At 43.6% G+C, this 23,600-nt stretch overlaps 2 protein-coding genes across 4 annotated transcripts; one reads left to right on the top strand and one right to left on the bottom strand.

The window, feature by feature from the left end:
• Positions 1–2,373: 2,373 nt before the first annotated feature.
• cbx6a (chromobox homolog 6a) lies at positions 2,374–10,406 on the bottom strand. The gene is made up of 5 exons (XM_046372921.1): positions 10,189–10,406; positions 8,868–8,911; positions 8,636–8,701; positions 8,022–8,088; positions 2,374–7,170 (listed from the first exon to the last, which is right to left on the bottom strand). Exons 1-5 carry the CDS (start codon positions 10,255–10,257, stop codon positions 5,902–5,904), a joined length of 1,515 nt encoding a protein of 504 aa, XP_046228877.1. The 5' UTR covers positions 10,258–10,406; the 3' UTR covers positions 2,374–5,901.
• Positions 10,407–11,979: 1,573 nt separating this feature from the next.
• pla2g6 (phospholipase A2, group VI (cytosolic, calcium-independent)) lies at positions 11,980–23,336 on the top strand. Of its 3 annotated transcripts, none has more exons than XM_046372250.1 (19): positions 11,980–12,123; positions 12,767–12,987; positions 13,852–14,061; positions 14,933–15,113; positions 15,206–15,393; positions 15,852–15,948; positions 16,316–16,498; positions 16,909–17,017; positions 18,254–18,361; positions 18,828–18,918; positions 19,015–19,178; positions 19,259–19,409; positions 19,838–19,974; positions 20,275–20,352; positions 20,776–20,930; positions 21,095–21,146; positions 21,644–21,759; positions 21,980–22,053; positions 22,658–23,336. In XM_046372250.1, exons 2-19 carry the CDS (start codon positions 12,773–12,775, stop codon positions 22,800–22,802), a joined length of 2,454 nt encoding a protein of 817 aa, XP_046228206.1. In that variant the 5' UTR covers positions 11,980–12,123; positions 12,767–12,772; the 3' UTR covers positions 22,803–23,336. The 3 variants fall into 3 exon arrangements, with proteins under 3 accessions (XP_046228206.1, XP_046228226.1, XP_046228217.1); XM_046372261.1 differs by lacking the exon at positions 11,980–12,123 and adding an exon at positions 12,264–12,559; XM_046372270.1 differs by lacking the exon at positions 20,275–20,352.
• Positions 23,337–23,600: the final 264 nt, after the last annotated feature.

Here is a 23,600-nt window from a genome sequence, read left to right as displayed (position 1 = left end):
ACTCACAATAACAATGCTAACATGCTAATGTTAAGAATAGTATTTATTGTTAACCATTAGCCTGTTAGCATTCTAATATTTGCATCATATTAGCATGAAGATAAGATAAGATAATTCTTTATTAGTCCTGCAGTGGGGAAATTCACAATATTCTTTGAGGCTGATGAGTATATTGTGAATTTTACCGTGAATCAAAGTGTTGGGCACACTATAATTTTGACCCATTGATAGTGTTAGATTAAAAAGTCAGTGGATCAGAGTGTTACAATTCATCCTGAGGGGGACATGAATCTCTATAGCAAATTTCATTGTGATCCATCCTGTAGCTGTTTGGATATTTCAGTCTGGACTAAAGTCAAGGACCAGCCGACTGAGGCTGCCATCCTTAGATCTTCGCCAAACAGTCTGTATAAAGCTTGTGACTGTGTCAGCATTTTAGTCTATCGAAGCAACCACAGGATGCAGAACCGAACCTCACGAAACGAGATTTGATATTTCAGTATGAGACGTCCAAACAAATTTTACAAGGGAGTGAAAAGGCTGAAAAAAGTCTTTTTCCTCTTCCTTAGTTCTTTATTTCACCTGCTGGGGCTACTAATCTGTTGTGGATCCCAGGAGGTGACTTGGCCCAGCCAAGGAACAGTCAAACAGATTACCCCCTCCTATAAAAAACTCTAACCTGTTGTTCCTTCACTTTAGTTTTTGTATCGATTCAGCAAACCAGACATAATGTGGCAATTAGAAAGCGTTAGAGGTTCTTGTGGGCACATTTTGTTATAGAGCCTGAGACAGAAACAGTTTCACGCCTGGTGGTGGTGGTGGTGTCATTTATCATACACACAAGAGTGGTACTGATCTTCTTATCTAACTCTCTGAAGGGGAAAGGCAATAAGCTTCGCGAGTCACCAAAGTGTTGGTTTTTGTCCTTAAGGGAAACTGAGAGGAACAAACAGCACATGAGAACATCCAGACTGGCTCCACCACAGTCAGAGGCTCAAGCACCAGTCCAGTCAGGCTTCCCCTGCAGGGACCAGTAGCCTGGATTATAGATTAATCTCTCCAGAGGTGACTGGTGTTGCACACACACACATAGACACACACACACACACATATACACACACAGATGTGGGCCACTCGGCATCAAACTACGATGTCTATTTTAGTTCCATCTGGCTCATAAAGCCCAGTGTTATCCTGCCAGGGAGGGAACAGACAAGAGGCAGAGAAAAACAAAGAATCAACCCATCTGTCACCTCTTCCCCCCATCAGTCTCTCTGCTTTTTACATCCATTACGACAGTGAAAAATAAAACAAAACGCTGCCTGCGGAAAAGACGAGAGCTGTTTGATCTAGATGCATGTGTTCGTCACAAAGTCATCACTCAGAGATGAATACCGAGTGAGTGATGACCTTAATATCACCCCAGCCAGACAATCCTTTTGAAAACACAGACTTTGCCCTGCAAAGTGGCTCAACAGCACCTCTCTGTGGGATACTTGGGAACTACTGGGAGACTGGGATATACTGTTTGTTTCAGGAGAAAATCAAAGGCCTTAGATTATCAGTTTTTTAGTTTTTCCTCCTGCCTAAATATTGTACTTCATGGACTTTTTATATTTGTACTTTGTACATTTAGGGAGTGACTCTTAAAACTTATATCTGTGCGTCAGGGCAACTCAGCTGCTCATTGCTCAGATTCAGGCTTTAAAGCTGTGCTTATCAATAACTTTATATCAGCAATGGATCGAATGACTGCATGTAATTAGGTGCTGCTCATAGCAGTGAACACACTATTATTTTTAGTATTTTTTTAGTATATTTACTAGTATTTCTGGGCTCTCTTTCAGCCTGCTCACCAACTTTGTTTCCGATCACAGCAGCAGCTTATCTCAATGAAAAACACGCCAAATACACTGCTTGCCCAGCACCAACAGCAGACAGACACATTTAGATTCTAGGTGGCGAGCACAGAGAAGCGTTTAGCAGCTAAAGTGCCACAGGTTTCCCTCAGGAGGTGGTGCAGAGCAACGACAACCAGCGACAGAGCTGAAAGGAGAGTGAATACTGGATTTAAACTCAGCAGGTGGACTCAAACACAGTCCCTAATGAATGCTAATTTTGCTGTGTGTCTGCTCTGTGTAAACATCAGTTTTGTGTTTAGTCTGTTTGTCTGTTCCCATGTGGCCAAAAACTCAACTAAAGCTTCAACTAAAGCACCTCAGAGGACCAACAATTCAAACCTTACTTTCTTTTGCTGATGTTATTCAGCTTGTTTTTTGCCCCTCACTGTAGCTGCTGAAGGTATCCTAACAAGATCTTCTCATGCAAACTCTACATGGAGGCACCAAGATATGAGACCACAGCGAAACAAACTGCTTTTCAAAGAGCTTTTAATTAAAAGCCTTGTACAAGAAACACACACACAGAAAGCAACAACAGTAACAGGTAACATGACACTGAATACATAATCTGTACAATAAGGGTTTGCAAAACATGCTTCAGAAGTTCAGATACATTACAATGTCATCGTTATCCTCCACGTCCTCATCATTACCATCAATACAATGTACATAATTCATATTAGCATTAAAACAGACAAAACTGCAGCCTTGACACGTTAAAATCTGTCAGTCTGCCTTCTGATCAAACCCATATTGGACTATTTAAAAAATGGCATTCAAATAAACAGCATCACATTAACATTATTATGCATATTTCAAAAAAAGTATTAAAGTACAGTACAAAGGAAAAAAAATGCGTAAAAAGCACAAATTCATTGAGCATCTTGATCAACACATTTAAACAAGGATCCTTCCTTTTAATCCAATTAGTGCCACTTAAATCTAGCACTGAAAATTACATCACATATAAATGTAAAGCAATTCAAAAAGGTGGGGGGAAGCTTAAAAAAAAGTCAAATAGTAAAATCAAGAGCCCTATTTGGTTGAAAGATAGGCCACTAAGTTGAGTTGTGCTACCCGATAAGAGAAAGAAAGAAAGAAAGAAAGAACAAAAACTTTGCTATCAACGGTCGGAAACATCGCCTAGCAGCCTAATACCTCACACATCTACCAACTGCAAGAGTCACTTCTATCCACCACTTAAAGACATTTAAGATATAGTAGATGAAAAAATCTATTCCAAATCACGATATATCCATTCGGAGAAGAAAATAATCCTTCATCTGTTTCTGGAAAATATACAGGACGACTCAGTCTGTGTTTTCACTTTGTGGAACAGGGATTTAAGTTAACGACTGTCCTTTTTCAAAAGTACCTCGATTTGAATTTGAGACCATTTCATTTCTTCATATAATGGATGTGTCATTTTGGAATAAATTCTTCCACGTGTAACCTATGAGAGTATTGAAACAGCATTGACAACAACTAGAACCATCCAGTACGTGACAGGAGAGGAGGCGACATCTTCCTCGTCTGTGTTAACGAAGACATGGAGTACGCTGCGCTTTGCAGCTTTGGAAAACGAGACACCTTACTGTAATCTTTATGCTGACCACCAAAGTCATGGCAGGTAAAGAAGTATTTCATTATTTTATAAGCATGTAAAAGGCCGAGTGAGACAAGGTAAACGTCGCCTGAAGCGCAGTTTGGGTTGAATGGAGCAGCTATAAGGCAACACATGCGGAAGATGTTTAAATGTTGTAACACACGGGTTGATCAGAGTCCGAGCCAAGAACTGGGAAGGCCTAGAGAGAGCAGGCAGCACCAGAAGAAGGTCTGGTGTTTGTGTATAAAGGGCCAGGTTTCTTTTGCCGCACTTCAGGTGCTCTTGAAGGTCAAAACCACTGAACACTTTGAAGCTTTCAGACATTTAGCTGGAAAACGCTACAGCGAACGAGCTCGGCAGAGATTGGCAGCCATCGTGGGACATATATGACACCAGCTGAAATCGAGATTTTTTTCCCCTAAACATTAGACTACCTGAAATGCTTTCTGGTTTTGATGTGATGCCAATAAAAGAAAGTAAACCTGATGTATTTGGAGAAAATAACAATTTGCAGGTCTCAAACAGTAGGTTTTGGACTTTGTAAAAGGTAAATGCAGTAGGACAGGAAACTGTCAAGTGGGACTGATTAATCTAATAAAGTGGCTGGAGAAGTAGACCACAGACAAATTTATCAGCCAGACAAAAGTCATTTGTACTGAGGTGATTTGAAAGATAAAGAAATGCTCAGCACGACAGAAGTTTTTCAGTGTTTGGGTCTAATCACTCAAGGTTCCTCTCCTCCTTGCATGTGCTGAAAAGCACTGTGTAACAATCAGGAAAATAAGCAGGTCAGAGTCTAAAAGCCAGGATGTAATGCAGGAGCCCAAAACAAAGCTGTCTGGTTCAGGGATGCTGATGCTACTCTTAACTCTTCATGCAAAGTGCTTGTCGAACACAGACGAACTGTTCAGCCTGCCTGTAATGTAAAGTTCTAGAAAGATTCCACAGATACCAAAATCTCAACGGCATTTCTCTTTCTATCAGGATATACAACAACTGGCACAGTAACCTCTTACCCTTCCTAACAGACACAGACAGAGAAAAGGACAGCAACCTTTGTTCTCAGATTCCTGGCCTGGTTCGGTTTCTCCAGCCATATGAGTAGCAGGAGGAGACTGAACCGGACTAATAAAACACTGTTAGCTAAAAGGCTGACAAGCAACATCTCAAGAAACAAAGCAGGATGTAAAGGTGTTTGCCCTACCTGCCACAGTGGAAGGTAAACACCTAAACTTAGCTGTCGCTGTTGATTTTTACAAGCCAAAACTACCCGGATACATGTTCCACAGACTCCAAACTACTGCCAAGTAGCTCTAAGGTTCAACAAACTGCTATTTTTAGCTGCACTTAGTCGGCGGCTTCAGCCTGTATTGTGTTCAGCTCACGGACCTTCTAGACCTTCACAAGATGCGAAGTTAAATGGTGCAAATCTGGCATAAAGAACAAAATTCCAAACCAACTTCAGTTTAGAGTCTTGGTGGACGTCGCAGAGTTAAAGAAGGTGGTGGGTCCGTGAGAAGACAAGGCAAGCAGGGAAAGACGGCGAGGACAGCAATAACTTAAAAACTACTGTTTATGTATATTCTTCTGCAGCTTTTAAAGGTTGTGCGTGCATATAAATACTTACTCATACTGTATGTATATGCATGTGCGTTCAAAGAGAGCAAGAGGAAAAGGCCTTGAAAAATTGATGAACTACATAAAATAGGTCATTTTTCGATGCAGTCAAGTGCATTGCATTTACCTCGCTGTATTGATGCAATATATGAGAGTCCAACTGTGTTACGTGCAAAAACACACCACCTCATTTATCATTAACAAGCTGGACTTTCAATGAGACAAGGGGGGCTGGGGGCAGGACATTGGCATAACACCTGTAGGCCGTGAACAACGGCCTCCGCAGCAGGGCCTGAATCTAAACAGTATTTGTTTCTTTCACATACGCTGAGTGTGCTCGATAAACGCTCACCCAAAACACCACATGGGTGTGTGTTTTCACTTTTCTGTCAGTTTTTTTTTTTTTTTTTTTTAATTAAACCAAACAAGCTTAACGCCACATATCTGAATCCAAGTGAAAGAAATCAAACACCATTTCCATCCAAGTCCGCATCAAAAAGTCAGTGCTGCACAAGTGGACAAAATATGGCAATTTAAGTGAAAGAAAGGGCATATTAGCTGCACCTTTTCAAATTTATACAATTCTTTTTTAAAAAAAATATGCTCTTCTTTTACTATTCAATGGCTGGGCGGCGTTAAGTTACATTACATTTCATTAATTGTTACACACATATGGACACACCTTTAAGGAAAAGGTAGGAGGGGGCTGACATGGCAACACTGACATGATATTTTTTTCTAACATCAATGGTAACGGACTTCATATCTTCTGATCTCCTATGGCTTGGGTGGAGAGGGGTCATCAGTGGTGGTGCTGGGGGGAGGGGAGGAGGCGTCTTCAGGGACAGCGGAGGGTGAGGCAGGGCACGAGGCAGGGGAGGGGAACTCTTTTATGGTGACAGTGACGAGGTTGGTGGTGACATCGGTGACCACAACATCCTTGCAGCTCGGTGCCATTTCTGGGTGCCAGTCGGGGTCTCCCTCGGCAGGCACCCTTTTGGATTCGGCGGGGGCAGAGCTCTGGTCCCCAGGGGCGGCAGGCAGCTGGCGTTTAGCCCTGCGTTGGCGAGGACTTTTCCTGCATCCCTCCGGGGGCGTAGAACGGTCCAGGGCATCCTCCTCCCCCTCGTCATCCAAGGAAGACGAGGGTGAGGAGGGGAGAAAGGAAGATTCTGACGCCACAGGGTCTGCATCCGAGGATTGGGCAGGAGCAGCTGGCTTGGTGCTCTGGCCCTTCTGGGTCTCTGTGTGAGGTGTGCTGGACTTGGGACCCTCGGTGAGAGGTGAGGCTCCTGTGGAGGGCTGGGACTTAGCAGCTGAGGTGTTGGTGGGAGATTTTCCTTCAGAGCCACTTGAGCTGGAAGGTGAAGGAGGTGACTGGTACTGGGAGGAAGTGGAGCGGGTGTCTCTGGCTCCTGTGGTGGAGCATGTCCCAGGGTGGGAGTGAAAGGGCAGAGGGCCTCCACATTGCAGCCCAAATGGCTTCCCATACATTGGGAACCCCAGCATCTTCAGAGGGGGCTGGAAAGGTCTGTAGGGTGCCTCTCCCTTCTTCCCAATGATGCGATTGCGGGAAGGGATGTTTTGGCGTCCCGATGAAACATTCCTGCTGCTTGCAGCCGTGCCACCCCGGCCTGCCTTATCAATGACCTTCAGGTTGAGGATGATCCGACCTCTCTTGACCTCCCGGGGTTTGACTCTACGGTTGAGGATGCGGACAGTCTCAGAGAAAGGGGAAACATGCAGGCGGGAGGGGAAGCCACCCGGGTTGGAGAAGGTGGTTTGCATGGGGTCTGAGCGGGGCAGAGGGCGCCTGGACATCCGGTGGCAACGGTGAATGTCTTTCTTCAGCTTGTGGGTGGCTGCAAGGGAATTGAGTTTAGGAGATGGTGCCACGGTTGAGGAAGAGGAGGACGAAGATGCTAAATGATGAGGTGAGGTGGAGGAGGAAGGAGTTGCTTGGCTGGAAGTGGACGAAGAGGAGCGCGATGTAGTCTGGCGGGCATTTGACGCTCGACCACTGGTCACTCTTTTCTGAGCACGAGCCTGAAGGAGATGATGAAGAATCAAGAAGTCATTTTTGCAGGGGATTACAAAATTTGATAATGCATATTTGTGTTTTGACGTTAAAGAATATGTGCGTGCTAAATTTGGTTTTACAAGGTAACATGCAAACAAGACCTGCTTCATGGTATGAAGCATGGTCATTAATTTCCACACAAATAGCAATACCATTTAAAAAACTTAATTTATCCCAGTTTTAACAGCCTGAAAATCACTGTATCAGTGCTTAACACACTCAATCAGAAAATGCAAAGCACCTCCTGATTGATTTTACCCTATGGACAAAAGTATCCAGACACACACACCTCTTTATGGGGCTGTTTATCAGGGTTTGGACTCGACCCCTGACTTCCAGTGAAGGGAAATCTTAATGCTTCAGCATACCAAGACACACTGGACAATGCTATGCTTCCAACTTTGTGGCAGCAGTTTGTTGAAAGTATCTATAATGTGATGCCTTTAAAGTCCCTGTTGGTGAAATGTTGTTGTAATGATCTGTTCTGTTCTGGCAGCTTAGCTGACTATTTTGTGTATGTGTACAACTGCTCTACATGCCCCTGAATCGCCCCCTGGGGATAAATAAAGTTTTTTGAATTGAACTGTATGGTACACTGTCCCAATACTTTTGTCTATATGGTATATTTGCAATTACAAGTCCACTGTATAGGATTTAGTGGCATCTAGTGTTGCAATCAATCGAGTACCCCTCACCCCACTCCCTTCTCCCCTCCTCTAAGTGTGTAGAAGTTCATACAGCGGCTCACCACAAAACAGCATCCGAGTCTCAGAGACTAATTCTCATGCAGGAAAATTAAGCATCAAAAGAAATGTACCTTCATGACAAAGTTTTTGGGTTTTGGCCCCCGTTTCTTCGGCCCATGCAGTTCCCTTTCCCGTTCCCTATACAAAAGGAAATGACAGTCAGGACAACACACAGATCACAAAAAAGAAAAGACCATACTGAGAGCAAACAAAACAAATCAAACGAGAAGATGGTGATCAAAGCTGTGAGTGTGTGGATGTGCAGCAGTCAGGCACACAGAACAAAGCCAGATTTCTCTGTCGTCACGTGCCCGTTTTAGTTTCCATTTGAAGTGTCTTTTCAGTTTTGTCCATTTTATGGCATCCATTTTAGTTTGCTGTAAACATCTACTCTCTGCGAGCAGCTCAAGGCTTTCAAGTGGCTTGGCAGCGGACATAAAGGACGTTCAACAATAAAGAGGAGGAGGAGGAATGTAAAGACACTAACAGAGGAGATCAACTCAGAAACAAGCAGATGCTTTTACCAGTAAAACACATGAGGGTTACCATGGACATATGGCAATATCAAAAATTAAGACTGAGAATTGAAATGAACAAAATTATGACTTTAAATATTTGAAGTTAGGAGCCAAAGTCCCAAACACAGCAGGCAATGACAGACTCAGCACATGGTGGCTTTACTCACTTTTGCTCGAAGCCCAGTATCAGCCTGTCATCCAGAATATTCTCCTCTGGCTCCCAAGTGCTGTGCCTAAACAAAGATGGAGCCACATGAAAACACACAACGAGGAAACCCAGGTGGAATTAATCCACATTTTTCTGTGTAAGGTGAGGATATGAAAATAGCATGAGAACACAGACAGACGCCTGAACGAGAGCTGTTTTCCATTTAAATCAAAGTTAAGAGATGCACTCACTTCATCGCCCATCCTTTCCATTTCACCAGGTATTCAAGTCGTCCCTGCAAGTGAAAGACAGATGGTGGAGTAACAAAACCAGAGAATTTAAAATTCTTTTCCTTTAATCTGGATCTCATTTGCAGCAGCGTCCTTTTTTTGCTGTCCAGTCTTTAGTTTCATGCTAATCCACAACTGGGTGTCACTGGGTTTTGGTTGTGTCTTTTGCACAAAACATAAAACAAAATTCTGCATATTTCTCATGCAACACAACAGCATTTTAACTATTTAACCAAGTTTCTTCCCTGCAGGCTGTTTGTCAGGTTCTATATTAGTCTGCAATTATCTTAATTTGATTAGATTTCAGTGAAGAAATGGTACTTGCGGGGATTTCTTCTCATTTGATTGGGGATGCGTCACTGCTTTCATCTTGATGTGAGCTCCGTTCTCACAGTCATCATACACACATTCTCAGCAATATATTTAACATGGAGCATCAAAACATTTTTACAAGATTTTGCAAAGAAATAAAATTACATAATAACGTGAATATTAATGAGTCACTTAAGAACATCTGTGAGCACCACTTAAACTAAATATGACAGTGCTTTTATGCAAGTGCTTGGATTACTCATGTCTCACAAAAAAGGGGAGCAACTATGAAGTTATAGCGGGTAATTCAGACGTAACTGGAGGCCTGGTGGGCCTGCTGCTTAACTGTGTACACCAGCCAATTAAAGACAGTACTCCACCACGATTTATGGGCTCTTTTCCAGTATATAAGCCTTACCAGACTGATAAAACACCGAGAAACTATCAGAAGTTCTTCACCAACTGTGGCAGATGGACTCCTTTCTCATCAACAGTAGATGAGTGCAAGGACTAACCATCTTTCACAAGCTGTAGAAGAAGGCAGCGGGCTCCTGTAACCCTTCATGTGTGCGCTACATACACCTCTCCCACAGCCTGTAAAAAGCAGACTGTGGCCGTATAGCTTTGGCTACCATTAGCTGGCAGAGAGATCGGGGCCCCTCCATTTCATAGCACAGCCCTCATCCCATCGGCTTGGCTGCCTTGCTCTGCAGCCAGCCCCTTCTTTGTGTCGCTGTTTTTACTGCCCCGCTAATGCCTGAATATACGAGCCATGACTGGTAGCCTCGCTAGTTAGCTTACAGCTAGCTCTGACTAGCAAAGTAAAGGCATCCGTCAGCCACCAGGCCTCCATAGCGTTGCATAGGCGCAAGAAGACAGCCCCGAGTCTATAGACTGGAGCCGTGCCGAGCTGACCGCGGCCAACATCTGCGGGAAGTCAAAACACGCGGGACGGCGGCGGCTGTCTCACCTTGCGAACGCGGCGTTTCAGTATGGCTTCCGCGGCGAAAATGCGATCTCCCACCGCCGAGAGCTCCATCTTTCATGCCCGAACTAAGCTACCTGTCTCTGCCTTTCCTCTCTCCAGACGTCAGGCACTGGTGTCTGCTCGGGCCGACCACAGCCAAAACTGTGTGAGAGGCAGCAGACACACATGCAAACACACACACACACTCACACACACACACCACTACAACAACAGCAGCGGCGGCGCGGCCAGCGCTCTCTGTCACGTGGCCGGGGTCAGCCCCCTTCAGTCGTCCTGGCAACGAAGAAGAGACTCACGAGGATGCGAAGAACCGCGCGCTCCTTGTTCATCACCTCTGACTGATAACAGGCGGCGCCATACTAACTCCTCCCTGAAACACATGGGGACTTAATAATAATATTGTTACGAATCTGCTTTAATTAAGTTTTTTTTTTTTTTAAAGAGTAGTCCACCATGCCAGAAAACTAAAAAATGTTTTACTTTTTACTTAGTGTATGTTTTCATGGAGTTAAATGTCTGAAAATTACATTTATGTTTAATTTTGTGTTGCATTTTTACATTTTGTTAGCTATTTTTAATGCGTTTGTTATATATAAGCTACTTGACTGACTTGTCCAGTAGAGCCTGCCGGGACCCTAAAACTAAAACATTAAATTTAGCCATCATAAATTCTGCTATTTATATCTGTGCTGTGCCTCCTGTGACATGTCAAAATGTTTAATGTCAAAAAGGCTCATGACAGCTGCTCCAAGCCCCAGTTATTCTACAAAGGATAAATGGGTGTATATATAGGTAACTGAATTTTTGAGGCGTATTTATTTTTCAACGATGATATTGGTAACATTTTGAATTTGAAAAAGTAATGGAATCTGCCCATTGCTGAAACCTCATTATATACACTGTGTATGGTTACATGACCAGTATCTTCCTTAATAACATTAACTGAGCTGTAACTAAAAAAACTGCCCTCATAAAAAAAAAGTCACATTAGTTTCACATCTAGGAATTCGGGAAAAAAAAGTAGCAAAGAGACAATTTTGGACAGCTTCCTGTTTTCATTCACTTCAGAGGGATCAGTTGGAGGTTTGTATGTTTTACTCTACTACTCTACTATAATCATCTTGTATATTACGATGCAGATTTATGGCGTATACACCCCAGCAAAACAGATGGTAAAATAAGTAAAATAACCTCAGTCTCAGCAACATTAATGCACCATTAGTAAAATGCAAGGTTATTATATCATATAATGCTTAAAAAGGGCTCATTCTGCATCACAAGTTTGATATTTGTACATAACACCTCTTCATTCAAAGTAAAGCAGGAGAGACGGTAAGTAAGAAGAGAATTATGAATTATTTTGGGGTATTGCTACTTCGCAATAAGGAAGTGAATCTAAACTGAATGTGTCTGTTGCAGTCATGGTGTTTTACTATGGCTTTAGAACCAAGGACCGACTTGAAATAAAAATGTCAAAGCTTATATTGTATCAAAGACAATTTAGGATCATATTAATGTTATTAGGGCTGTTCACAGTTTTTAAGTCACATTTATTAGACTATTGAGTATCTTAAGTTCAGAAATGTTAATGCTCAGTTATCAGTTATGGTAAACTTCCTCAACTGACTGATGTTTGAAAGTTCCCACATGCTGTTGTGTAACATTTAACAACTTAAGGGCTCCGCTTAAAGGATGGGTCTATGGGTCAGTGGTCTTATCTCTGCTGATGGGACTTTCCAAAGTGAAGAAGCCCCAAGGCGTTAAGCCCCACCCCCTTTTAACTCCGCAGTCATCGCTTTCTCGGGCTCTGATTGGAGCAACTCACGTCGGTCAAGGTTTGTGGTGCGTTTGGTTGCAGTGCGCGGTTGTTGATGTCGCCGTCAGAAGTCAGCCGACAGCACTGAGTAGAGCTATCGGGTAAGCATGCAGCAGGCTTTTGTGCGGGTTAATGCGATTAGCTACACGGGTCGCTAACTGTATTATAGACGAATATCATTGATAAATATATTAGAAACAACTAGAGGGAATTTGGTTGGCTTTATGCGCTGCCACTGGCTTTTTTTTAGCGTTGTTATCCTGTCATATTGCTTCTGTATAACCAGGAGCTCGTGAGCGGCATGAATGGAGCCGCTTGATTACCATTTAACGTTAAATGAGGACCAGACTCATGTTTCGTCGTCACTAGGAGGTGTTGGAGTGTCACAGGAAGTGGAGCCGCTAACTCGAGTTGTCAACTAATGCGGTGAACCTGCTAGTAAAAAGCGTCTTTATAGCGTTAACGTGACAGTAATTAGATGTAAGAAATGTGTTTGACAGCTCGTTACTGCACTGCACCTCAAATAAGAGGCCATCGGTGAGCATAATACGGAATGCTCGGGATATTAAACCTGTTGACTGTCTTGAGTCCTGCCCTGGGGATAAAATAAATCATTCATTCATGCAGAAAGCAGTCCGACAGAGAGCTGCGAGCACTGCATGTACCGATCTTGTCCTCCGCCAGAGACAGAGACAGAGACTGTGCTGTAGGTTGTCTTGAGTCTTCTCTTGTTCTTTGTATCAGGTGACAATGCAGTTCCTGGGCCGGCTGTTGGACACAGTGTCCTCTGTGTCGACTCTGTTCACCAACCCCTACCGGGTCAGGGATGTGCCGCTGTCGGACTACGCTGGAGGAGGCAAAGTCATCCTGAAACAGGAGGGACGGATGGTCCTGTACAAAAACACGCAGTGCCAGTCGTGGGACTGTCTGCTTATGTGTCCTGAGATGCCTACTGTGACTCTGAGGTCAGTATAGGTCACATCGTGGACCTGGTCTGATATGTGTCAGTGCAAAACAGTGACTAAACTAGATTTAAATGTGTCAACTGAATTGGTCACAGGTATGTTTATCAGACAAAAGATTTAAACAGTTTGCAATTCTTGTTAGAACTCCTGCTAATTTGTTTACGAATTTAAGACTATAACATCATATTGATTTGGTTTAGATCTGATTACTTGACCTGCACCATTACGCAGCTGAGTAGCTTGACTAAATCGAAGCCCTTTATCTTGAATGAATTAGTGCTGGACCATTCAGCCATAGAGCTGAAAAGAAGGACTGACCAATGAAGATAAAGACGCTTTAACAGTTTGTCAGAACTGAAACCAAATGTTTAAACCAAATGTAATGTGTTTGAGGTAAAGTTGCCTCAAATACAAACATTATGAACCATACAAACCTAATCATACCACTCAGCATTCAGAAATCACATTGAGCATGTTCAGCTGTTGTGCCAGTATGCAGAGAGTTGTCATAGGTCCTCGTAAGCTTCTCGGTATCACAGAATCTGCAGACATTCATTGTGGATGTAGAGATTACAAAAATGAAAGTGAAACTTTGCTGATTTTCATCCAGATTTGTGTCATTCCAGTGTCTGCAGTATATTCAAATGAACAATATTAATCTCCTCTCCGTGTTGCCCGCACCCAGATCTCCTCTGTCCTGTCGCGTCAGGTCACAGTTCAGATGTTTGAATCAAGATTCTGAGAAAGATATTTTCCTAATCATATTCTTGTTTGTTTTATTTGTCAGTTTTTGGCCCTCATTCAGATTTCCCCACATGATGTTTGTGAAATGTGACTGTGTAATCTTTGTACTGGGTGAACCAGGCTCTTTCAGGTGTCATCAGAGGAGGACGCCATGAACTGGTTTCCCCAGTACACCCTCAAGCTCCGCCCCTTTTATGAGACGTTTCCTCTGAAGGCTGAGACTGCCCAGCCAATCGTGGACTGCATCCGCAGCCACCCGGACTGGAGTTCCGCCCACATTGCCGTGGAAACGGGCCTGAGGCAGTGTCTCAAACATAACTATGTCCAGAGGTGAGACGGGATGGGCGGACTTTAATTCGCTTGGCTGCTGCTGATATATGAAGGATATGAGACAAGCATCGAGTCTTATCGTTCACGAAACTGTGACCAGCATTTGTGCTCGATCAATTACTTAAATTGTTGACAATCCAAAACTAGTGTTTGGCTCAGGGCCGTTTGCCACAAGATAAGAGCTTTAGTATAAAGCTGAATGAAGAGAGGATTATAATGTGTAGCTTCTTTTTCAGAGACATTAATTGTGAGGTCGTTGGTATGATACTGAACGCATATAATGCAATGGATTCTATTAAATATTTATGATTGATTCTTAACAACAGGGTTTGAAAACCCGTCCGGGTTTTAACTCTGCCCATTTGCCATGCAATTATTGGATTTCATTTTCATTGGGTGATTATCAACTTGCATTTACTTGAAAGCTACTTGAGATAGTCAGTATATCGCAGTAGAGACATTATTTGCCACATGCAGGAGTCTTCCAGCAAGCATTCAGAAACACTGTTGCTGGAATATTTGATATTTGAAGTTGAACTTGATCTTATCTTGCCTTAAAAAAAACGTGACTTGTCAGAAAAAATGAATTTAATGCAAAAATAGTTCAGCATTGTCGCTGCTTAAACTGATTTACAGCTTAAGGAAAACATAACTTTGGCAATAAAGTGGATTAATTACTCACTGTGATGGTTTTATGTGATGGTCTCAGACAACTCTGAAGGTTCTGCAAGCTCACTTCAGTGCTGTATGATTAGGAAGACAACATCTGCCTGGAAGGAGCAATCCAAACCAGCTGTATACAAAATATTACTTTAGTGGTTAAAAACAAAGCCAAACATCCTGTGTGGTCACTTCATCTTCCTGTCTCCAGTCAGATCAACGCTCGGGATGCGTCGGGGAAGACGCCGCTGCACCTGGCGTGTGAGCGTGGTGACTCGGTGTGTGTGAAGGAGCTGTTGGAGGAAAGTCAGGCTCGCACAGACATCAAAGACCGCAACGGAGAGACGTCCATGCATGTCGCCGCCAAACAGGAGACTTCTGCCATCATCCAGGTGAGCCTCAGCAGGAGGGAAGTCACAGCTGTAACATGTTCTTCAGTCCTTCCACACGCTGTCATCCATCGTTCCATCTTTTCCTCATCCAGGTCATGTGCTCACGGTTGTGCTTGGGGGTGAACGAGCTGAACAACGACGGGGAGACGCCACTCCACGTGGCCTGCCGTCTGGGACGCACGGAGTCCGTCAAAGCTCTGCTGGGGGGAGGGGCCAAATGTGATGTCATTGGAGGAGCTGGCTACCCCATCCACGCTGCTATGAAGTACAGCGAGAAAGGGTTGGTAGGGGTAAAGATGGGGACAGTGATTTGCGTCATGGAGCAGTTCTGTCCTTTCTGCTGTGCGTGGTTCTATGTTGTGGGGTTGGTGTAGCGGAGTCAGATAAGTTGTCTAACAGTTGTCTAAAGTTACTGTTACAAAACAGCATCCCTGGTGCCGGAAGGAAGTTTGTATCGTCCTCATCAACACTAAAGAACATAAGTGATTAAAGTGACTGTTTCCCTGGTTACCATGCTGCTTTGCCTTCTTTTTAAATAGACTTCTAAGACTTCTAACTGTTTATAAATGCTTGTATTCAGGTCAATAAACCCAGGACCTGGAACAAGCTGTAGATCCTCTTGGATGGGCAACAGGGAACAACATGGATTCTTTGCAAGTTTGTTTAAGAGATATTTAATGATGTACTTCTATTAATGTGTAGTAAATATCCTTGTTTTGTTTTGTGTTTGACTGCCAGCTGCGTGGAGGAGATCCTCAAAGCGGACTCAGGCCAGCTCCAGGCTGAGGACTCTTTGTATGGAGGGACGCCTCTGCACTGGGCCAAAACTGCTGAGGTGATAAATGTCACATGCAATGTTGTGTGGTTACAAATCCATAATGAGCTGTTGGATTTAATGTGCATGTTTGCAGCCTGGTGGTATACATCCAGAAAAATGAATGTGTTGAAACTTTGATGTTAGAGTGAACCAGCTGGAGCTTGATCAGCTATTGCAAAGCTTAAATCCAACACAAATGTATGGCACAGCTCCCAGTCAGTGATCGTGGCCTGTGATTGGGTGCTGTGGATGGTCTGGGCTACCAAACCAAGACATTAATGTTAGGAATTAGAAACGTGTCACAAGGATTTCATGAAGACTAGCTTAACATTTGAGAGGAAATATCAAACAGATGTTCAAATAAATCTTCCTCTTTATTTGCCAGATGTGTCGCATGCTGCTGGAACATGGCTGTGCAGTCAACTACCTCAGCAAGACCGGAGAGAGCCCCCTCCATATTCTGACCAAGAAGGGCCGCTTTGAGGCGGCCATGGTGCTGCTCACCCACGGAGCGAACGCCAACCTGAAGGGCCAGGATGGAAACACGGCCCTGCACCTCGCTATGAAGGTCATCTGTGCTGTGCTCTTCTTTTCCACATGAGAGCAGTAACCTCTTGTTCATAAAAGGGAACGATAATGTCAAGGGATAATTATGCGACGTGCTTGCCATACAGCTTCAACAACAAGTACACATCATTGCCGCATCTCAGGCTGTTAACTGTGTTTCTCGTTTGGTCTGAGAAAATGTTCTTTCTTCAGGTGGAAAAAAGTTGTCCTGTGTGTGACAGTGTGCTGTTTTATGTAACTACATCCAGATTTAAATGGATCCACCAAAAAGCCAAATAAGAACACGTTTTGGATATCACAGATTGAGGACATCTTATGGAGTAGCCAAAATTATGTTTTTATTTAGTTTCATTTTTCTCTGTAAACGTGTCTGTTTGCTGTACTAACTTTACGGGACTCTCTGTTTGTTAGATGGATCACATGGAGTTGATCAAAGCTCTGATTGTTTTTGGCGCTGATGTGGAGATCCACAACGACCTGGGAGAAACACCTGGACTCATCGCGGCTCGGACCAGCAAAGGTAAAGAGAAAGTGAGCTTTAAAGTGAGAGGACATGGGATGAGAGGTAGGGGGCGACGAGGAGCACAGTGGAGGATGAATTAAAGAAGGGGAGTGATGGGTTTATGGAATTAAAATGCTTGACTTAACACTTGATTATAACACGTTAACATGTAGTCTCCTTTGAATGCACGTGTTCCCCTGCGGGCCGTAAAGCTACTGCATGAAACCGGTTGGATATGTAATGAGCGAGTTACGTAATGACAACCTTTAATCGATCCTCAGTGCCTTGTGTCAGTATGTTAACAGCTGCAGCTGGACGTTGTTGTGTTTAGAAGTGACATTATTAGAAACCATCCTTTTAAAGGTGCACTAAGAAAAAATTTACTGCAATATTGATTGTCATGTAAGATCATGAGGATTAACAGTCCCAGCAGGAAGCAAAGAGACGAGGAATTGTTCAAAATAAAATAAACTTCAGGCAAATGAATTGTTGTCATTTCAGTTTTCACCCTCTCAGCAGTAGAGGACGTTACGAGTGGCATATGTCAAAACTCTTCCTTCTCACACATTTGTCGCATTTGTCAGTACTTGCATTGCCTCGTCATCTCTGAAATGACCAGCTGACTGAGCACGTCTCCCACACAGTGTTCACAATTAAAACGATTGATCTCACAACCACAAATGAATTTGAATTTGTCAGTTTAGTTTAACTTGCGTCATATTAGATTAGATTAGATTTCTGTTTTTCCGGCCGCTCAGAAGAAATGAACTCTGTAGGCTGACCCACTGTGGTAGTGAAATTCAGAAGCAGTTGAGTTTCTCCTGACTGTGGGGCTGTGCCTTTTGGCTTGAGACTGTGCCAGAAGCTGCTGAAAAAAAGGCTCGCATTTTTTAAATTTTTAAACATTTTTTCAAATTTCACTTTGATTTCTCCTAAAAGTTACTCCTGAATTTATTTGTGTCTCTGCTCAGCAAGATCATCACACAAGCATATTTGCGCACCGATGAAATCCACTCACTTAATGCTCTGAGTGAGGGATGGTAAATGTTAAAATATTAAAAGGAGCTGTCATTTATTTATTTTGCATGATGATTGCTAACAGCTCGCTCATGTTTCTTACTCTCTCTCTTCCTCTCTGTCTCTCGACCTTTATCTCTCTATTCTCTCTCCCTGCTTGTTGTGGTGTGTGTGTGTGTGTCTGCGTGCGCATGTTTAATGCATTGGCTTGCTTGTGTGTTCGTGTTGACTTGCAAGGTCCCAATAGAAAGATTCTGCTGGACATGCTGTGTAGTGTAGGGGTCCAGCGGTGCCTCCCACCCTCACCCGGCAGTCCTCCCCCCATCTCCAGACCTGCAGGCATAGGTAACACCATCACCCCTCTTTCTGCTGTCCCCTCACTGTGCTGTTTTAACCTCAGTTAACATGTACCCCTTGGTACTCTGAATACTGGTTGTTTCTCATTATCAGTGCAACAATTTTAGAATAGTCAGCAACCCTTTAAATGCTCAAAATTAAACATAGTAGATGGGTTTTTTGTTAATTAACAGATATTTGATATTGAATTGCTGTGGGAGAAATTTAATGACAAAAAGATCTGGGTTTGCCATTAAACATGAGCTACAATGTGTGATGTTATTTTGATGCATCAGATGTGACCAAAAACAAGCAGCACTGTGATGGTGCCAAACACCTTTTATAACCAACACTGTGGGAGAGGGCGGCTTTGCTAGTTTAGTGGTTTGTGTCAAACTCAGACTTTTCTATCCTTTACGCATGAATTTGATTCCATATGTTGGTCACATATCAAGCTGTTGTAACTGGCTGACAGGGTTTGAAGACTTCATGTATGTGGGAGCTGCAGTCGGTGCAATGAGCAGAGGCACGTCTGAGGTGGACGGTCCCAAAATGGAGAAACAGAAGTGAGTCCATTTTGGAGATTGTGAGACAAAACACTCCAGTTCAAGATGTGATTATGTGATTTGAGTTTTATTTGAACTCTGTCCTCTGGTCTGCAGGATGGACAGACTTCTGTGCCTGGATGGCGGAGGTATTAAAGGCCTGGTGTTGATCCAGATGTTGATCGCTCTGGAGAGAGAGGCCGGTCGGCCCACCAGAGAGCTTTTCGATTGGGTGGCTGGCACCAGCACAGGGGGCATCCTGGCCCTCGCTATCATCCATGGTGTGTGTGTTTATTTGCATTTATTTTCGTGTTTTTTTTAAACTAATGTAGCATTAAAACAACATGGCTTTTATCTGTAGGTAAGTCCATGGAGTATCTGCGCTGCCTGTACTTTAGGATGAAGGAGCAGGTGTTCAAAGGGTCACGGCCTTATGAATCAGCTCCACTGGAAGACTTCCTGAAGAAAGAGTTTGGAGAGAACACCAAGATGACGGATGTCCTACACCCCAGGTAACCATTCATGTCTAACCTCTGCACTTGACAGTAAGCAGAAAAGCATACAAAATCTCAACGAAATATAAACATACAAACGCAGACTCATGAAAACCTGATGAGAAGATTCAGTGTTCAGTCACTGAATTCCTACAGAGGAGCTTGTTTGTCTCTGGAGATAATTTTTCTGGTCTTGGTGAAAAATAAAACAATGCTTCCGGCTTGAAATACCCTGCTGCTGTGCTGTGATTGGTCAGTTTGAGAGAAATGACTGTCAGGTGAAGTGCCTTTGAAAACTCAAGGTGATTTTACCCTGCAGTGCTGGGAAAAAAGGGAGAAAATTCAAAGCCCTGTTTTGTATGAGCACAAATATTACATACATCTTACATACACCTTACTGTTCTCTACCAGTGACTCTTTTCCCTCTTTTGTCTCCTTCTGCACAGGGTGATGGTGACCAGTGTTCTAGCAGACAGACATCCGGGCGAGCTGCACATCTTCAGGAACTACAACCCTCCGTCCGTCCACCGAGAGCCCCCGTATGCCACCGCCGCCACGTTCAAGCCGCTGACCGTCCCACAAGGTGAATCAATAAATGCAACCAATTATGATTGTTGGCATACTGCAGAGAGTGCAGTGCATCCATACTACCACTGGATGGTGTCACAGTACAGTTTTCAAACCCTCCCATTGGTGGCTTTACATGCTGGGACTGTTAAATCTTAACAGTACATGGATAATAAGTTAATAATATGTTCCCAGCTCATTCAGAAAGTGAAATCTCAAAAGTCAGACGTCATCACAAGCTGCACCTGCGTTTGCGTGTCGTATTCAAGCCTAGCTGTGCTGTGATGTCTGAGTGCCAGCCATGTTGTTGTTCCAGGATGGGAGGATGAGGATGTGTTGATAGTAGGATACACAGAGGAGCCACCCAGAAAGCGTAGGAAGGTGACAGATGAAGGTGTGTGTCTGTGTGAGTGAGACACTTTTGAATTTGAACAGAACAGGCTCACAAAGAGTTACCTTTTGTCAGTCACAGTGTTTGGGCAGTGCTAAACAAATTCCAGTTTTTTACATGTTTAAATAAATAGTTTGGGAAATATGCTCATTCGCTTTCTTGCCAGGTTTGAACTCTCAGCAAGAAAGCGATCAATCGTGTTTCCCAAAATGTCAGACTTTTAGGGTGAAGCAGGTGAAGCAGCGGGAAAAAGCACATTTCAGCCTGTGGGGCTTTTCACCTCGGATGAATGTGAATGTGAATGTTCTGTGAGCGCACACAAGCTTGAAGTCACAAATTGAAGTCTCAAAGTCTGCAACCAGAATCAAACTATCTGATTGTGTTTCATGCCTTTTTGAAAAGTCGATTTCCGTGTTTTTACGCCAGAACAACTTGTGTGGCGAGCTGCCCGCTCCAGCGGTGCTGCCCCCACTTACTTTCGACCAATGGGCCGCTTTCTGGATGGAGGGCTGCTGGCCAATAACCCAACGCTAGACGCCATGTCGGAAATCCATCAGCACAATAAAGCCTTAAAAGCAGAGGTAACCTGACAGCCGCGTTCTATTTTTACTCCCGTTCCCTCAGTCATCCATTAAGTTTACATTCAGTCACTAATGTGTATGGATTTGTAAAGTATTTATTTTTCATTAGCTCATTTATTAATCCTTCTTGTCCTCTTGTCCTTCTAAATCATCCTGTCTCTCAGGGCCGCGGGAAGGAGACCAAGAAGTTGGGTGTAGTGGTCTCCCTTGGTACAGGTAAGCCACTTCTGTAGGCCTGCAGATGCCAAATGGTGGATTTTATGCTTCTTGTGAACTAAATTCAAAACTCAGGATCACTTTGTGAATCTGAATGTCTTGTGTTTCTGCCATCCCCAAGTTTGTAATCTGCTGGTATGCACATAATGTAAGTGTATACATATCTGTGCGTCTTCATTTGATAAAATTATCATAATTTAGAAGTTTTCCAAACAAATGCACTTAGTCTTGCACTCTTAGATGACATTTAAGTTCAACTGGGAAACAGATACATTTGAGGCTTCCAGCTTCGGATCCTGGTGTGGGCCCTTCTCTGTGGAGTTTGCATGTTCTCCCTGTGCCTGCATGGGTTTTCTCTGGGTTCTCTGGCTTCCTCCCACAATCTCCAAAAACATGCACAGTAGGTTAATTGGCTGCTCTACATTGCCCCTCAGTGTGAGTGTGTGGTTGTGCGTCCTGTGTCAGCCCGTGGTCAGCTGGGTCTGGTGTCTCTTCAGGTAAACCACCTCAGGTGGTGGTGAGCTCTGTGGATGTTTTCCGACCCTCCAATCCTCTGGAACTGGCCAAGAGCTTCGTAGGAGCCAAAGAGTTGGGCAAGATGCTGGTGGATTGCGTGAGTACAGCAGCAGCAGCAGCAACATCCGCTTCAGTCTGTTTGTTGTGATGACATTGTTTTGTTCCTGTTCAAATCAGTGACTGCTACGTGCTCATAATCCATATTAATTCATCCAGTCAGAGTGTGCGTTTAGACAGAATAAAATCAACAGTAGCATGTCAGTCAGTGTCTTCTTGTTTCTGATTGTGAAAACGTCTGTCTCTCGCTGTCTTTGCAGTGTACGGACTCTGATGGCTGTGCAGTGGACAGAGCCAGAGCCTGGTGTGAAATGATTGACACCATTTACTGCAGGTCAGCTCACTGTGTAACTCTGATGTACTCTGGCTCTCATTTACTGCTATTTCTGTACTCTGACTCAACCCGCCCTCTTCCGTTTCCTAACTGAACTTCTTTTTCGCTCCTTCTTCTTGTACTCCGGTTCAAGTGCTTCCTTTTCTGTGTTTTAAACTGTTATGCAACAGTACCATTAATGAGGCGAGAGCTCAGGCTCAGGCCCCTGTGAGTCAAGCAAATACACCGTCATGCTGGTGTATTGGTGCATATGATGATGAGAACTATTCAGACCTTCACAGTCATAGTGTTAGTCATGATTTCTCTTGATCTGTATGATTTGCTGTTAGGCTTAATCTGGTTGATAAGGAAATATGCCGACACCACTTGACAACAGGAACAGGACAGATGCCATCTTTTTAACCCCAAATAGTCTGATCATTCTTGGCTTCTTGGCAGACATATCAAGTCCACTTACATGAGTTTGAAAATAAAAAAGGCTTTCTCCAGGCTTTGCTATGCTTCCTGTGATATCAGTGTTTATCACACTGGCATTTATTTTGCTTTATTATTTCTAAAGCACTTTGAAACTCTTTACACATCTTTATTTGTTGTCTTTGTGCAGACTGAGCCCCCAGTTGTCACAGGAGGTAATGCTGGATGAGGTTAGCGATGCAGTCCTGGTGAACATGCTGTGGGAAACCCAGATGTACCTGTATGAGAAAAGACAAAGCCTCCAGTCTCTGGCACAGCTGTTATTGGACAACTGAAAGCGCAGGAACATCACAAGGGACTGCGAGGGCTGGGTCGATGAAGAATACGGGAGCAAAGCGGAGTACAGTGAGTCGAGTCGAGATTAGCGAGGCGTGTCTCTGATTCAGGACTGACGTCTGTACTGGTGTGCTTTTTCTTTAAGACAAACATGCGTGCATGAACACAACGACGTTCACGCTCAAGCTGAAATGTCAGAACGCTGTAGCAAATGTGTCAAACGAGACAGACAGCGAGAGCTGACGGAAAAACAACTGACTTAACGTAGCCTGTTGAAAGGCAACTTATGTAGCATCATGTGACCTCGTCATTAACCTCAACACTGTCATGCTTCATTATGTCAACTCTATAAAAACCGGTGAAGGCGAATGGAGAGTCATCCATTCCTTGGTATGTGAATACAAGGGAAATGTAGGAGGAAGTGGCATCAACCAACTTAAATAAGCACAAACTGACGCTGTGACTGACACTGCCAGCTTACTGTCGATTTCTCAGTCTCCATTGTGTTGGATAATAAATGTTTCCAAAATGAATCCTGTTTTGATCAGTTGTGATGAATCTGCTGTATAACACTTTCTGTATTTCTCCTTCTCTTGTTCCCCATTCTTTCAAAAATCCAAAGTAACTACAGAGACATTGAATATACTGACATTTGTCATAACGTCATGTGGTCACAAGGACCCTGCAGTACCACAAGAAAAACTGCAGTAAACTGTAGCACAGCTTGGACGATGGTGGTGATGAACCAGTTTTGCCTTATGTGTCTGGGACCCAAATTTGTACCTTTATTTTCTGTG

The sequence above is a fragment of the Scatophagus argus genome, chromosome 2 (assembly GCF_020382885.2).
Source record: "Scatophagus argus isolate fScaArg1 chromosome 2, fScaArg1.pri, whole genome shotgun sequence".
NCBI lineage: Eukaryota > Metazoa > Chordata > Actinopteri > Scatophagidae > Scatophagus > Scatophagus argus.
The sequence above is the reverse complement of the archived record's forward strand: the minus strand, read 5'-3'. Positions and strand labels throughout refer to the sequence as shown.